At 40.6% G+C, this 16,858-nt stretch overlaps 2 protein-coding genes across 3 annotated transcripts; both read left to right on the forward strand.

The window, feature by feature from the left end:
- Positions 1-420: 420 nt before the first annotated feature.
- Positions 421-3,845, forward strand: zgc:113307 (uncharacterized protein LOC553753 homolog). The gene is given in 4 exon segments (XM_027012934.2): positions 421-581; positions 583-1,031; positions 1,283-1,600; positions 3,694-3,845. Coding segments are annotated over 4 exon segments (1,080 nt in total).
- A 5,468-nt stretch (positions 3,846-9,313) lies between these two features.
- On the forward strand, positions 9,314-16,858 carry prelp (proline/arginine-rich end leucine-rich repeat protein). Of its 2 annotated transcripts, none has more exons than XM_027012922.2 (3): positions 9,314-9,525; positions 12,974-13,956; positions 14,135-16,858. In XM_027012922.2, exons 2-3 carry the CDS (start codon positions 12,978-12,980, stop codon positions 14,299-14,301), a joined length of 1,146 nt encoding a protein of 381 aa, XP_026868723.2. In that variant the 5' UTR covers positions 9,314-9,525; positions 12,974-12,977; the 3' UTR covers positions 14,302-16,858. The 2 variants fall into 2 exon arrangements, with proteins under 2 accessions (XP_026868723.2, XP_026868724.2); XM_027012923.2 differs by lacking the exon at positions 9,314-9,525 and adding an exon at positions 9,604-9,806.

Consider the following 16,858-nt stretch of genomic DNA (forward strand, 5'->3'; position numbering starts at 1 on the left):
TCATAGTATGTGTTCTGTGTCAATAAATGTCTTTCACTATCGAGGGAGTCTGTGCGTCCTGCTCCACGCCCATTGGCACTTGGGCCAGCAGCAACGTTACAACACTAGAATACAGCTAATGTTGTAAGGAAGCAGACTGGCAAAAAATAGCATTGTTTTAAAAAACTTGGTGAGCTAAGAATGAAGTAAAATGATTTCCATCATACCTCAAAATTTGACGAGCTACTGAGAGAACAACATGACTACCTGCCTTGCTGTCTCCCAGATGACATAGGTGGAAACTGCCATTTATCACAACGAGACTTCCTGCCATTTATATGTTTAGAAAGATGCCTCCTGTGCACCCTCTAATATTAAACTGCATGCGGGGCACAACATGTCATTACTGTCTGTTTTTGTTTAACTTAGACAGTGTAACCAATGGACATCAGGCCACTACTTCTAATACTCTCTGCGTGTGGGCTATCGCAGGCTGCAACCTCAGACTTGGATTATGGAGGCGTGCCTCTGTGGATCAACCGGTTCCGGGGGGAGCGCAGCGTGTTCACTCTGAGGGGTCGGATGGACCCCGGCTGGTTCCGGGCAGAGTTGCCCTCCAGAATGTGACTGTCCAATCCAGTGGCCCACTGCTTTGTACTGTGAACACAGGGGTCTGGGCAGGCTTCCTGCAGGCCTTCCATCCAGGACTGAATACCTCTTTCTCCAAGGTAACATGATCAATGGCTTTGGCTCTGGTGTTTTCACCAATGCCACCATCTTACGCTGGCTGTTCCTGGACCGCAACCAGCTTCTTAGCAAGAAGCTCGACAGGATGCCACTGTCTAGTCTGACCCGATTTGTGAACCTCTTCATTAACCACAACAACCTGACAGAGGTACCAGCAGGGCTGCCCAGTACACTCAGGCAGCTGAGATTGGCATACAATCATATTGAGAAAATTTCCTCTGGAACATTCCAGAATCTGACAAACCTGAACCTGCTTCTGTTGCAAGGCAACCAGCTGAAGACTCTTGGAGAGAATGATTTCAAAGGTATGTGACATTTATCACAGTGGATTTGTTGCACAAGCAGTTTTGATGCAAGACTTACTCCTTCCTCCTTATGACTGAGGTCAAACAAAGAACTTCTTCTCTGACAGTTTTTTCAATGCATTTCTTAATTTCTTAAAAAAAAATCCTTAGACATTTTCTCCAAAATAGAAAAGAGTGAATTAGTGGCCACAACCACAACACTTGCAAGTATAAATTATTCTGAAGCATCTGTCTGTCATGTTTATCGCCAGGCCTTTCCATCCTTAACCTAATGGACCTCAGCCACAACCACCTGGACACTTTCCCCAAGCATCTGCCTCCATCTGTTCAGCAGCTTTACCTCTCCGGCAATGTCCTGACAGGCATGTCATCAGACAGCCTCCAGGGCTTCAGTGGGCTCCACTATTTGCGTCTCAACCACAATCAGCTGAAAAGTGAAGTTCTGCACCCCAGTACCTTCAACGTCACCTCTCTAGTTGAGCTGGATCTCTCCTACAACCAGCTCACCCAAATCCCAGTTGTTCCCACCACCCTGCAGTACCTTTACTTGGAGGTCAACAACATCGGAGGTGAGATGATAAAAATGCAGACTGATCTAAAACATTAGGGCTTATTTCTTAATGGAGGTCACCTCTGTCCTCCTGGACTGCTGTCATTTGTGGTGGCCCTGAGCCAGTTCATGGTTTGAGAGCAGAATAATGATTGATTCAGGAGCAACATGTAATAATACATTTAGAACATAATACTTTTAAAGCTCTCCAATGATTCATATCATAAATGAGGAGTAATGCAGGTAATAACATAGGCTTGCTATAATCACCCAAATCTGGCACACACAACAGCAGGAAGAGGAGGACCTGTGTGAACAAGGACAACCACCACAGGCTACGAGTGATCACCTGCTATGAGCAGCTGATGCCACAGCTGGGTTTTGTCTTACCGGTCCACTCAGCAGCCCCCTCTAGTGCAGGTTCCTGAAATGAACAAGCATAAAGTGGAAAAACAGGCACTTTTAGCACAGTGGTCTGAAAGGATTCTGCAGTGACCCTCTCTTGAGGTCTACAAAGTTGGCATGGCAGTCCAACAGTGAATTAGCTGCTTAATTTAAATGTGCACTATACAAGGCCATCATTCTTCTGAAGAATTGCCTTTGAGGTCGTAGTTGAAAACTGGCTGGAATTCATGCATCCAGTAGGTCTTGTGCTGTCTGACGACTGAAATCTATTATGAGGTTTGCTTGCTGCACGGCTGAATTCGAGAGGAAAACCATGCCGTCAGACTCGTGAACTCATCCTTGGCATGCGAACATCAACACTCGGGACTAAACGGTCAGTGAGAAAAATCATGGAAAATGTGACATGTTTAGAGGGTAAAGAAAAGACTCCCTCTCCGTTGAAAGCACTTGTCACAGTTACAAGAGACAAGCTACCCTGAGAGAGACATGAGCTGGTCAGCGAGGGAAAGTGGGTTAGCTGACGAACTGGGAGGAATGGATGGGGGAGGGGGGGGCGTCATCTGGAAACATCTGTGAACACTCCAGCAGGATTCCAGCAGTGCCAAAAGCACTCTTTGTTCCCTCCCCCCTCCCCTCTTCTTGGGAGCATACCGTCTTCACTCATGAGCAGCACAAAACGTCTACACGAGAATCTTTCAGTCAATAGCACTTATAATTCCCTCAATGTTGAACGGGAAAACAGAACCTTTCTTGTTTAATTGTGGGTTTGCTGAAATCAATAGTATTTCTGACTGATTTACAAAGCAGGCTAGTAATGAGAGCAGCAATAATGAGGTGCCATGTAACTTGTGTTTATAACAAACGGCATTTATGTAAGATGCTGTGGGTTAGGAGCTCAGACATCAACCTGCCAGTTCGACCTTCTAAATGCTGACAGACAGAGAGAACATTCTAGCCTGCCACTTTAAAAGGAAGAATGTTTTAATCCACAAAGCCCTGCTGGCAAGAGGAGAGAATGTGTGCCTATTTTCCAAAAGAGATATTCAACAGACATTACACCAAATACATGCATCAACAGTAAGTTCAAACATGAGCAGACAGGTCTGTCACATATACAATCATTCAATGCCTAACTTTCAGTGAGAAGACATCTTCTTGCAGTGTCCAAAACGACTCGAACTCAGCAGTTCCAGGCTGACGGAGAACACTTTCCTTTCCCGGTGGCATAACACCATGAGCAACAGTGCATGTACACGTGATTCCACTCAAATGTGGAGTCTGGAGAAGCAACTTCTGCACAGTTGATTCTTAGTGCTTCTAAGAAGATGATGAAAGCCTGAAAATCCCTATTTCCCAGCCTTGGTTAATATGATAGTGTGTATCATAGAAACAGCACAAACAAGGTCCATACAGATTACACAGCTTTGAATTCCAGTACTGGAGACCCAGTGCAGTGCATAGCCATTGCATCCTATGCATTAACAAAATCGCCACCTATTGCACATATTACTTCCTCTGCTCTACCACACTGACTCGTCAGCTTTTACCTCATTATGAAAGCATTCAGGAGTTGAATCATTGGTACTCTTTATATATTGTTGAAGTACAGGACATCAGGCGTTACAGCGAGACATCAGAGCAGCTGTGATGGAAAAGGTCTATGTTCATTATGTCTAAGTTTTTTATTATTGTTATTGCTTCTTACAGAATTTAACGTGAGCAGCCTCTGCCAGACGGTTGGTCCAATGTCATATTCTCATATGAAGATACTTCGCCTGGATGGAAATAAAATGGCAGAATATCAGATGCCCCCTGACTGGGTGTACTGCCTCAGAGTCATTCACAACTTTTATATCTGACCTACTCCAACAACACCCACCTATACCTTACCTAACTTAATGGTACATTACACTTTTATAGCCCTGGGGGTGCAGAAGGGAGGGACAGCTAAATGACCAAAAGAGTGGAGTTTGGAAGATGGGACAACTATCAGACCAGCCGAGGAGCCCAGGTGTGTAGGGGTGGATGACCTGGGAGCCCAGGTGGGTGTGTAGGGGTGGAGGAAAGGAGAGAGATTAGAGGGAACAAGAGTGAACATGATGAGGAGAATCATGAACTAAATGCGACTTACTAAAAATGGTACATCGTTCAGCTTCAGATACTTAAAGGTCCTGAAAATTTTAGATGTACAACTGGATACTTGAATCATTTTCAATTTTCATGATAGTATTCCGTGGCAGTGGCGGGTGTGGCTGAGCGTTGCCTGCGGGACGGAGAAATGACCTGGATGAAACTTGCCAGGACTCATAGACAGGACTTGGGTAACATATTGCCAGGACTCATAGACAGAATCCTCAGGTAACAAATTCTGGAAATGCTTGAAAAGATATAATTCAAAAGTGCTTTAAATAATGAAGGGGAGAAGCTATTGTATATGGTTTGTAAGATAAATGTTTTGCTTTTACATATCAATTGGAAATCAATGCTAAGCATGGTGCTTTCTGTGACCCCTTCTTTGTAGCAGTTTTAAGTCTGGAAATGTAGACAGATTCCACACATAACTGTATCATAGTTGCTAATCATTACATTCTAAAATTTTTAGTCTGAAAATTGAAAGGCGGTCCCATGTATTTAACCATAATAAATATCAAATAGACAAAGGCAGTTGTTTTGCTTATAAAAGGAGGTATAACACCAAAGTTTACAAATAAATTCTAAAATAGATTCAAATTACATTCACAGAGTTTTCCAGCAGAAACACAACAAATTATGTTAATTTCTTTCATTGGGTAGGCTGTTTAGAAATAAATAAAATACAAAAAAAAGTTTTAAAAAATAATTTTACTAACAGAAAGCTCTCAATGGTGGGGCTGGAAAATTGAAAATGTACAAAAGCAACAAGCTTGTATACACTTGAAAAAGGTTCAAGGAATTAAGGAATTCCAATCCATTGCCAAGGCTTTAACCAAAAGGAATTGCTTTCTTATTAGTAAAAAGTAGTCTTCTCTCCATCCCTTCAGAAAACATCTGATTCTAGAAGCTATAACATTCCATTGCAGTTGTACAAGCCTTTTAAGCCATTGGCTCTTGGTTATCACCATGGAAACATTATTGTCATTTCTGAATCACATTTCCAAAAACAGAAAAAGAGAAAGACCAGGTCCTTGGATTTAAATTTACTAGAACAAAAACACTGAAAGATCAGGACTCATGCTCTCTATGCCACCACCTAACAGTGAGTGACCATGAAAAGTAAATGTTGGTAGATTATTTGTATCAGACTGATACCTGACTACATATTAGAACTACATACATTTCTGGGTAATTATGTTTTATTAAAAGTTGCATTAAATTTGGATTGATTTTATTAGCTCATGGTGGCTTTTTTGTTGTATTGTTCCCTCGATAATGCAGCTCTTTTGTATCTATGAAACCTGTTACTAGAATAATAGAATAGACTTCTGACAGTGAGGCATTATCTGTTACCAGGTCAGAGCAAGACATGGTAACACACTGGCTGTCTCTAATGTGCAGAAGGGAAGGAATGTGATGGATCAAAAACTTTCCTGAGATCATCAGCTTTCTCTTTCTACCAGTTCGTGAATGCCTGGAGCAGAAAGAAATTCATGAATGGTTTGAATTTAATTTCTGAGGAGAGAATTATTCTGTTTTCCTCCCTTCAAACCGAGTCCAGGCACTCCAAGCAGGCCGAAGTACACAGAGTCATCTGGCAAGATGAACGAGCTCAGATGTTTCCCTTCGAGAAGCTTCTGAGCTTGTTTATTCTTTTTGGGCCACGTTTTGGGAACTACGGACCAGAGTGGGAGCCTGTAAACTAAGCATTTGCTATCCTTCAGCCAGAAAATGCAATGAAGCCTCAGTCAGAAGCTGTGTTTGTTCTGCTGAAGTTGGTATCTTGAATGTACACTAATAGCCACATAACTTCTTAAAATTGAGTCTCAGCCTCTTCTTGTTAGTATCCATTGTTCCAAAAAACCTTCCCATATATCTTGGAGTTGCTATCTTTCATGGTGCATTTGTTGGAGTTGTGTCATTTCCCACTGGAGCTCATGGGGAAGTATTTGCAGATGCATAGCTCATACTCCTTCTGGACCCAACCTTGGCTTGGACCCTAGCCTTCAACATCACCATGATGACAAGAAGAGCCTCTCAGTTCCCTGCTCATGTGCTCAGAGACACACAAACCAGGCCCAGCTCTTTAGATATATTCGTGATTACAGTTTAGTTGCAAAAAGTCCCTTCACAGCCCACCACACTCTAAATTGATCACAGCCGATTTCCTGTTAACTATCACTATTGCTTCCAAAATCTCCGAGCAATGCATTATTATTATTATTATTATTATTATTATTATTATTATTATTATTATTATTATTATTATTATATAACATAACTGGTTTTGTAAGATTATGGAAAGTTGTCAAACATACAGTTTTTTTCAACTGAATATAGTATATTTCAAGTTATTTGTGGCAATAAGTTATTGCAGCAAAGTCTAGACTATTAAACGTTACCGTGTGGGCGTGACTTTTTTCCTGTTTGATGACTGCATAGCAAATGTTAAGCATCTGCTTGTGGGTCACACATACAGACCTATATAGTGAAACTATAGGACCAACACTCTGACGGAGGAAAATCAACAGTTGTTCATTACATCAGAGAGAATCAACACTGAATCCAAAAATATTACTGTGAACAGTGTTGCATCAGTGCTTGGTGGAGTCCTTCATGAAATTCATTGACAAGCAAGATTTCAGTTGTTGCCCCATATGCTTCCTGTGCCTGCACTGGCAGACGTCCACATCAGCACACATCTGTAAGGCAGACAGTACCAGAGTGTGAGGGCGCACACGTGTGTGGGTGCACATGGTTATAGTGCATACCTGCGTGTCTGAGTGTCTGCCCAGGCCTGCACATGTTTTATAGGACATGCTGTGCAGTTTAAAGTAGATTTTGCTCAGGCAAGCCGCTCCCAGTCTAGTATCTTGCACAATGTGTGTGTGTGTGTGTGTGTGTGTATGTGGGCGTGTACATGTGGCTGTGGGTGTGTGTGTGCTTTCAAGCTAAGACCGAATAAAAGCATTACTGCCATACGTCAAATACACCCTGAATCCATTTAAATCCAGTAAAAATAAGAAAGAAAAGGTGGATTTGATCATTCTCAAACAGGCATAGTATTAGAATCCATAACCTGACATATGTCTTATTTGACACAGTCCTTAAGCTTTTTAATAACAGATGAGAATTGGCAATACATAATCAAGTTTAATGTGTCCAGAAAATTGCCACCATTGTTTCCCTACTTTCAAGGAGGAATGTTTATTATGTTTTCAGGGCTGCCAGGCCAGATTTACACTTTGAAGGGCTATTATCAAATGTCTTCTAGAGCTTAGAGCACATGGACAAAATGTTTCCGCTGCTACTCCCAGGAAACTGATGGTGATAAACCTTTTACTAGATCCCTGAGCTTATAGCTGTTCGTATTATTTCTGAAAACCTTTTCAGTTTAAACTCAGCACTTGACCAAAATACAGTTTCCATGTTGTTAGTTTTGGTGTACTTTTATTCATATTTATTCTTCAACATAATTCAATTTATTTCACAGTGAATTATAAACAGAACTCCCAGAAATATGTACCGTGCAGACAAAATGCCAAAAGTCAGCCAAAGTCTGGTCAAGAGGTGTCAGAGGCAAACCTCTGACAAAACTGAAGTGTCTGTTCCTTTAAGAGGCTTAACTTCAGCTGTAGTCAGTTATGTCCCTGATGTGCCTGTTGAAAATGTTAAACTGTGATCAAGGCACTGGGCAGACTGACCCTCACCACATGAGAAAGAACATGTGAAAACTCCATAGCCCTGTCTCCTTTATCTCAAACAGTTACCTTCAGCAACCAGTTGAAAAAATGACTAGCTGAGCAACAGATAAATAACGGCAAATGTTTGAAATAATGTGTGGCAAAGCCAGTTTACAGATTTTAGAGATTAATTCAGAAGGCTTTACAGAATCTTAGTCCAAGCAGAAATCCTGACTACAGAAATTCCTCTGAAAACCACAATAATGGACATCTACCAAAAATTACATTTGATACATTTCATTGGAGAAGAGATTTATAAATGGTCATAATACATTTATAATCTACTTTAGGGAGCACCAAGTAAGGGCAATGAGATGCCTGTGATTCAGCTGGGGTTCAAGCGTCATCTCTGGCATGTGCTGTTTGTGGCAATAAACCCCAGAGTATGTAAGTGGCTATGGGACTGTGAGAGACACACACAGCACTATTCTTTTCTAACTGTTGCATTATATCCCAGCCTACTAACGTCTCCATAAAGAGGTGATAAACTTGAGGGCTGAATGTTCTACTCCTGGTGTGTTGTGACCCTTGACATTGTTGAGAGGGTCTGGGGGTATTTTAATAAAGAGGGCATTATAAGCTCTGCCCTCCTGGGTCAGTGGTGCCATTATAAGCTCTGCCCTCCTGGGTCAGTGGTGCCATTATAAGCTCTGCCCTCCTGGGTCAGTGGTGCCATTATAAGCTCTGCCCTCCTAGGTCAGTGGTGCCATTATAAGCTCTGCCCTCCTGGGTCAGTGGTGCCATTATAAGCTCTACCCTCCTGGGTCAGTGGTGCCATTATAAGCTCTGCCCTCCTGGGTCAGTGGTGCCATTATAAGCTCTGCCCTCCTAGGTCAGTGGTGCCATTATAAGCTCTACCCTCCTGGGTCATTGGTGTCATTATAAGCTCTGCCCTCCTGGGTCAGTGGTGCCATTTTGTGACAGCAAAATCTGTTGAAACCAACTACCCTTCAAAACTATGCTGACACATATTCACCTGTGATAGTGGGTGTGCTTGATCTCTGCTCTCTGGGGGGGGGGACATGTGGGTTCAGCTAATGACCATCCACACAAAGCCTTCAGCTGCAGGGAGGGAGGAAAGCAGCTGCCCACACAGAAAGCCACACCCCCAAAAGGAAGCTTGTGCAGTGCATGTATGTTTTTATGTATTAAGATCAGGCAAAATCATGCAAGCTTGTAATCAACAGCATGTCAAACCCAGAAGGAAAGAGTCTCCCAGGGCTCTGCAGTATTGTGGAAATTAAATAAAAGGCACATGAAAATTTGGCCAAGTATCTTTGTGACTGGACAATACACAGTGTTGAAGGGTTGCAGAAAATTATCATGAAAGCCCTTTCTTCACCCACAAACAGAGAGAGAGACAGAGACGGAAAGGGAGCAAGAAAGCTATGAGAGCAAATACTCTTGTGAGGGCATTTAGACTTTAGCTCGGGCCCATTCCTTAAGGGTGGGAGAGAGAGTCGTTATTGTTGACCTTCCAAGTGAAAAGCAGTAAAGGAGTGATCCAATAGGCAGCCTGTTCAAAAGAGAAGTGCAGGGGCAGCAGAGAGGAGAGAGAGAGAGAAAGAGAGGGAGAAAAAGGGAGGAGAAAAAGTGAGAAACTTTTAGTGTGCAGGAGAAAACTTAAGAAGACCCATAAAAAGAGGGCAGGTACCCAAAGCAGGTAAGAAACATTTTGTTCTTGTGCCCTTTTCTGAAGGTGGGAGAGCTCAGAGAAACATCTAGTGTCATAGAGAATAAAACTACAGAGAAAATGTGTTGCCTAGGGGACATGTAGGTCTTGGCAAGCGCATGCAGTGTCTCTCTGTTTCTATAGAAACCCTCTACCCCCAGACTGGCACTCCCCTCCCAGACCTTAGCATTTTGTTCAAGGAACATTCAGTTGGAACTTTCTGGACACCACTGCTCTCTTGTTGTGTACCAGTTCCATGTGTCAAAGTAAAGGCAAGTACATGGGTCTTCATTTATCTGATGCTGATGTAACCATGTAGGACATGCACATTTTGGTGGAGGCTTATAAAAACAATAGTAGTGGTTTGTTTGACAGAGATGAGATCATTTCTGCTGTTTAAAACAGAAGCTTTTTCTCTGGTCTTAGAACTATGTTTTGTTTTTTGTTTTTTAGATTTCTGATGTCTAGCAAGTACTTCTTTACTAGATCATTACATGGCTTGTTCCCTATAAGGTTCTTCTCTGTTTAAATTCTGTTGGTTGGTTTTCAGAGGGAACTCTGACTGCTTTAAGCATCAACAAATCCAAAAGTGACAATTGCAGCATTATTTCTGATGTTACTCAAATATGTGATGAAATCATTTCTCCAGTCTTTAAAATCAGGCACATTGAGACTAATAAGGACACAAATCAACTATAAGGCTTGTTTCTTGTTTTCACCTGTCCGACTATATATATACATACAACATTTATGGGCAAGTCTGACAATATTCACTACATCGTTACATAAGATTTTTTTTGCCTTAACATAATCGAGTGAAGAAGCCTCATGTTGTAACTTTGAATCAAGGTTTCAGTGGTGGTATTTCCTGATAATGTAATAGCTCTTAACAGAATTAAAACTACAGATGAATATGAATCAGATGATTACAACCCAAACTTCCATGATGACCTCTGAGCACTCAAATCTGTGTAGTTAAACCTCTTTGTAAGTCCCTAACTTCAGACAACAATGTGATTGAACACATTTTTTAAGGGCAATGGGGAAAGAACAAACCATTATCACAACTGAAAAGGATAAGACCGTTGGGAAGAAAAGTACAGATTTATTTATATTGGCTAAGCAAACAGAATTGTCCCTTGTTATTTGAGAGCAGCTAAATATGTATTTGTAATCTTTGTATATCAAGCCCTGATCAATACAAAACCCTATCATCATTCAAAAATGTAGTTATTTACTTAGCATAAGCTACCATTATATAATTCTCATATTTTTCAACGATGACATCATTATTATATCTGGAGTTTCTAAACCCTTTGCCAGTCCGTTAAAAATACTTAAAGGCATGATGCCTGTACCGGTCACTTTAGGTTACCAGTTACCTTAATCAGTTACCGTAAGCCAAAGATATGATCACTCCCAGTCCTTGTTGTGTACATTTAAAGAGGATTTTATTAAATGATTAGCTTTTTCAATGGCAGCTATACTCTACTCAGCCCCATCTAAAGCATGCATTTAGCTGAATTAATAAACAGACCCTTATTTTCTCAGGCTTCCATGTTCCCTCGGCTCTGCCCCCATGGCCTGGCCTTTGTGATGAAGCTACTGTCACTCAGCCAGAGGGTTTGAGCCAAACATCTGATTGTGATCATTTGTAGGGGACTGCCAGGAGTCATAATGTATGTGTCCATCTAGGGTTAGTGCTCATGTGTCCAAATAATCATGTTTATAAATCTATGAAAGGCAAACTTTATGCTTATTAGCTGGGAACTCTCTCTCTCTCTCTCTCTCTATATATATATATATGATCACCTATTGTTTTCTCATGCTTTACATCAGTGTCAATGCCTATAGACATCAGTGGCCAGTGGCTTAAGAGTGTGATATTGGGGCTGAACCATAGTTTGAATAATATATTATCATGATTCATAAATGTTTCATTTATTTCCCAAAGTTGGCATCCTTCACTAGTGAAAGATTTTCAAAATACACATTGCACATCTGGCAGTAACTCCTGTGTGTGTGTGTGTGTGTGTGTGTGTGTGTGTGTGTGTGTGTGTGTGTGTGTGTGTGTGTGTGTGTGTGCAAAAAACAGATGCATGCCATTATGTTCTTAACAGTTTCAATAAGTGATCAAATAAATCACCATAAGTCATGAATCATATTTCCAGTGAAAATAAATAGGTGATTCCCACTGTTGACAGATAAGCCACGCTATTGACAGCTGACACAGCTCTAGTCATGTGTAAGAGGAAGCCAGCATGCAGTATGATGTAACACATTATATAATACATTACAACACATCATATTGACATGGCTCCCTGCTTTAAAACCTGACATATGCTGTTGTGGTAAAGATTCGGTAAAAGACACTGTAGTTAAGATGCATTAACAGTTTTAGAGACCTGAAGATTATACATAGCTCATTACTTTAGAAGATTTCTCCCCATTCGAGTGGAAGAATGAACGCTTTCTTTCTTTTATTTTTCCAAAAGTCTCTCTTCAGCATTGCCATAACATGCTGAAGAATTTTGGGAAAATATAAGCACCTACTTCTTTTTGATGATGACTAGACATGACCAGTTTGTTGCCTGCAAAATCCTGCTGACCCCATAGACCAAGCAAGACTATTTTGCATAGAATTGGTAATTAAAGATGGAAAACTGACTTGTGTGTTCCTGACTTGTGTGATTGTGCATGCCTTTGCAGAGATATCGCTTGGTAATTGAAATAATTCAGGCCCATATGTTGCACAAGCAAGCTATCGACCTTTGAAGCTGTGTTCCCTCTGGCAAACTATGTCTCAGATGTGTGGTGAGCAGAGAAGCAGAAAGCATAGCAATCCTATGACCACTGGTCACCAGTTTCCTCTGAGATTTCCTGAGCCATTGGGACTCTGCTGTTTCCCTTGTTGAGACTATCTCTCATAGGTTCTGCTTTGCACAAAGGGGCCTTTATCTGGAGATCTATGCCCAGAGCCTGGAAGAGAACCAGGGAAATTTAGTGCTGCGAGGTTATTTAACATCCAGGAAAATTTGTACAACCCCAACTCAAAGGCTGGCAATGTCTGGAACGCACAGACTGTGGAACCACTTGGGACCACTTGCACACATCTCTCTGGAAATCTGTCTGCCTGAGATTATGAGTTCTGTGTTTTTTCTATGAACAGGAATTGGTGTTTCATATCAGTTACATAACCATGCTATAGAAATACACATAAATGTTAAAAGCTCAAATTATTCCCACAGGTGTGTGAGGTTTATGTTGACTGAGATTTAGTGTAAAATTTGTAATAAGATCGTCCTTCAGCAAGTTATTTGCAGTTGTGATCTTCATTTGTTTTAAAATACCATGAATTGCTTGATAGTTGAAACTATAGTTTATTAAAGCTTGAATATAGTGATACGATAGGATGGACTCTATTTCTCATTTGACTCAGGACGATGAAGGCTGGGTTAGGATTCTGCTCTTTGCTGGTCCTTCTTCTGGCCACAGATGTCTGGGGGCAGCGGAGGAGGCCACGACCAAAGCCCCCCACCACCAGGAAACCTGTTCCTCCCGCCCCAAGGAAACCTTCTCCTGCACCTCCCAAGACTGATCTTGAGCCCCGGGAGCCCACTGACTTTCCGCCTCCTATCCTTGGCCCACCTTCTTCATTCCCAGACTGCCCAAGGGAATGCTTCTGTCCCCCTTCCTACGCAAATGCCCTGTACTGCGAGAACCGCAACCTCCGCAAGGTTCCAGTCATCCCGCCCCGTACCCATTATCTCTACCTACAGAACAATTTCATTGACCAAGTGACTGCAGATTCTTTCAGTAATGCCACAGATCTCAAGTGGTTAAACTTAGGGAACAATCGCATTCGCTCCATAGAGAAACAAGTGTTTGAGAAGGTGCCAAATTTGTTGTATCTCTATATAGAGAGGAACCAGCTGAAAGAAGTGCCAAGTGATCTTCCACGTGGCTTAGAGCAGCTGAGACTAAGCCGCAATCAGATCTCAAAGATCGCTCCAGGTGCTTTTGGCAAGATGCAACACCTAATTCTACTGGACTTGCATCATAATCGGATCAGCGACAGCAATCTGGGCAAAAATGTCTTCAAAGACCTTACAAGCCTTATACAGCTCAATCTGGCTAACAACATCCTCAGGAAGATGCCCGCAAATGTGCCAGTCAGAATTTACCAGCTGTTCTTAGACAGGAACAACATCGAGGACATTCCACAAGGCTATTTCAAGGATTTTACAAACATAGCCTTCATTAGACTCAACTATAACCAGCTGACTGATAAGGGCCTCCCAAAGATGGTGTTCAATATTAGCACATTGTTGGATTTGCACTTGGCTCACAACAAACTTGCAAACGTTCCACTGTTCAGTGCCCACCTGGAGCATCTACACCTCAACAACAACAATATCGAGAGTGAGTTATAGGAGACTACCGTCTCACCCTTTCACTCACTTATCCTCTCATCCAATCATACACTCAACCGCTCACCCTCTCATTCAGTTACCCACCTTTGTTGTGCTGTCACTACATTTTAACGTAAATACTTTGCAAAACTAACTTTGCTAAATGAACCATTGTCTTCTCCCTCTAGGAATAAATGGAACAGAGATCTGTCCCTTTAGCATGAGTGAGGATGTCCATGATTTCAGCAGCGTCCCCAAGCTGAGGTACTTGAGGCTGGATGGGAATCAATTGAGCCCCCCCATTCCCATGGAGGTCATCATGTGCTTCAGACATCTCCATTCCATAGTGATATAGGAGAAGTCTGAAATCTCCTAAAAATAAAGTTCTTGAACGCGTTCATGCATATGTATGCACAGCTCTCCTGTCCACTTGACGGTACTGATTGAATCAAGCAGTACTATGGGAAACACAAGGAAATGATAACGTAAAGGTTTTTTTTTTAATACTTTCAGGAATGTTTTCTGAGCTTTAAATATCATATTTATTAAACAAATATGAAAAAATGCTGCAAGCATGGATATTTCTGCTTTAAAGATATCACTTTTGTCTATATCCTTGTGGTGCATCAATATTAACTACTATTAAATATCTATGAAATGAAGGCGCATTAAGTGACATACATTGCTATCTAAAGTGTAGTTATGAATCTAGAAAGGATAATATTTAAACATGAATGTACTGGAACAGCAGAATATAAGGGGAAAGATTAACACTATTAGAAGTAGTTAAAAGGGAGGCAGAGACAATTGGAAAACTACAAGAGGGGATAACGTGACTACCATGTAGTTAAAATGTCCGTAATGTTCCTGTGTCTGTTAGGTAACATAAAACATATATGTATTGCCTTCACCTGGTATGCATCTTTTCTTTATAAATAAATTCTGTGCTTTATCACAGTGTTCTCTGAAGGCTCACATGATCAATTAATCAATGATCAATGCTTTTATGCTTCTATAAATGTGTAAGCTTCACACATTCCAAGATAATGTTCAATCTATGTGTCAGAGGAAAAGAGAGATAACAGTCTATTGAGGATGATAACATGATGTGTCAAGTCAATTAAAATGTAATATTTCTAAATTGTTATAGTGTAACGACTAGAACACAATTTCAAGATTATCTGTGTTTTTCATGTTTTCATGCATTTTCTACTTACCACTGCCACCTGGTGGTAGGAAAAGCACGCAGCTGATACAATCAGAGAGAATATTCTAGGCATGTGCTAAAATGCCTGCACGCAGTGCCCAGATTTTTGTGTGTGCGTTTTTAACCTCAACAGAATGTGACATAATACCATATTAGTGGCCCTTCCTTCTTCATGCAAGGTGCTTTTGTTTACACTTCTCCATATCAGGTTGAAAACAACCAGTTTTTAGACACAGTCCTGCATGTTAATACATGCCTGTCAGTCACTTAATTAGAACGCTTTAGCCAGTGCTTGAAGTGTGGGGGAAAAAAAACAAACACTTTGTTGGGCGAGCTTTCTGCCCTGTTGTGGGGTGTGGGCCTAGGCAGGGTCATGTTGGTTGCCCTCGATAGTGATCAAATTCCAGTGATTTCCGTTTTAAACTATGTCATTTCAGTGATAGCACTAAATTAAGCTGCATTGACCTTTCTAAAAAAATCAGACAGAAAAGTGACTGTGAATATTTAATAACGAAAGAATTTTAGTCAGAGAATGCTGAAGATGATGATGATATTCAGTATAACAGCACTAAAAAGCTACTGTGTGATGTTACTGGGTAATACTAGTACATAACAGTACAACAGAATACAATTGAGTCTACTGCCAAGTTTAGCTGCTTGCTTGTCGAATGTAAATTTAAGATCAAATCCTAAATTTATGTTAAAATTAGCGCTTGACTAATAAAATAAATTAAGTAATGAAATACAATCATGCTAGGGACGTGGTGACAAGGAAGCTAGTTAAATAATGAGAATGTTGTTCCTCAAATGGTATCAGGCAAATTTGATCTCCATTACACATATGTGGGTTTATAATCTGCCACACTAACACATGCAGAGGAAGTCGGAGAGGCCTCTTATATGATGATGTCAAAACAGTCCAAAATGTGTGGACGTTTTTAATGACAGACAAAATGATTTTCCTTCCAGTAATGACTGGTGCCACAGAAAACCTAGCAGAGAGTTAGCTTATTTAAATAAAGAAAAACCCTGCAATGTTTGATGATGTTGTACACGATGTTCCCTTTTGAAAATCAGATCGTGAATCATTACCCCCTTCACGACTTCCACCAAAAATGTAAGTGGGATTTCACAATATACGATCATTATTTAGGAATGTTTATCAGTTTCTTTTAATATTTTATTTTCTGCTTAAGAAAGACAGACACTGTAGTCAGTGCAATAAAGAATAATTTTCATGTAATTCAGAATTAATCTTCCATAGGTTCTGCTCCTGTGTGCTATTTCTTCTCTCTTTTTTTAGTTTTCCATGAAGAGATATGAGAAAATCATATTTGGTCACATACAGATACATCTGGTAACAAAGAGTATGAAAAATTACCAAAGAAAAATGAAATTATGTTACTTTTCCAAACATATTTAATAAATATGTTCAGTAACAAGATCTAAGGAAGATCAAAAAAGAAAAGCCAAATAAAATGACACATAAAAGCAATCTTGTGTAATCTACATTTTCCACTTCTCTTTTAGAAGTATGCATACCATGCCACAGCTAATAGCAAAACGTAGACATGATTATTGTACTGTACATTTTTACTCACATTAAAATACAACTGTGCTGTCATACAACTGTGCTGTCAATAATTTTCTTAATTATTATTTTTTTTAATTTCACATTTCTCTGAATAAAATCCAAGTACAGGTA

The sequence above is a fragment of the Electrophorus electricus genome, chromosome 20 (assembly GCF_013358815.1).
Source record: "Electrophorus electricus isolate fEleEle1 chromosome 20, fEleEle1.pri, whole genome shotgun sequence".
Lineage (NCBI taxonomy): Eukaryota > Metazoa > Chordata > Actinopteri > Gymnotiformes > Gymnotidae > Electrophorus > Electrophorus electricus.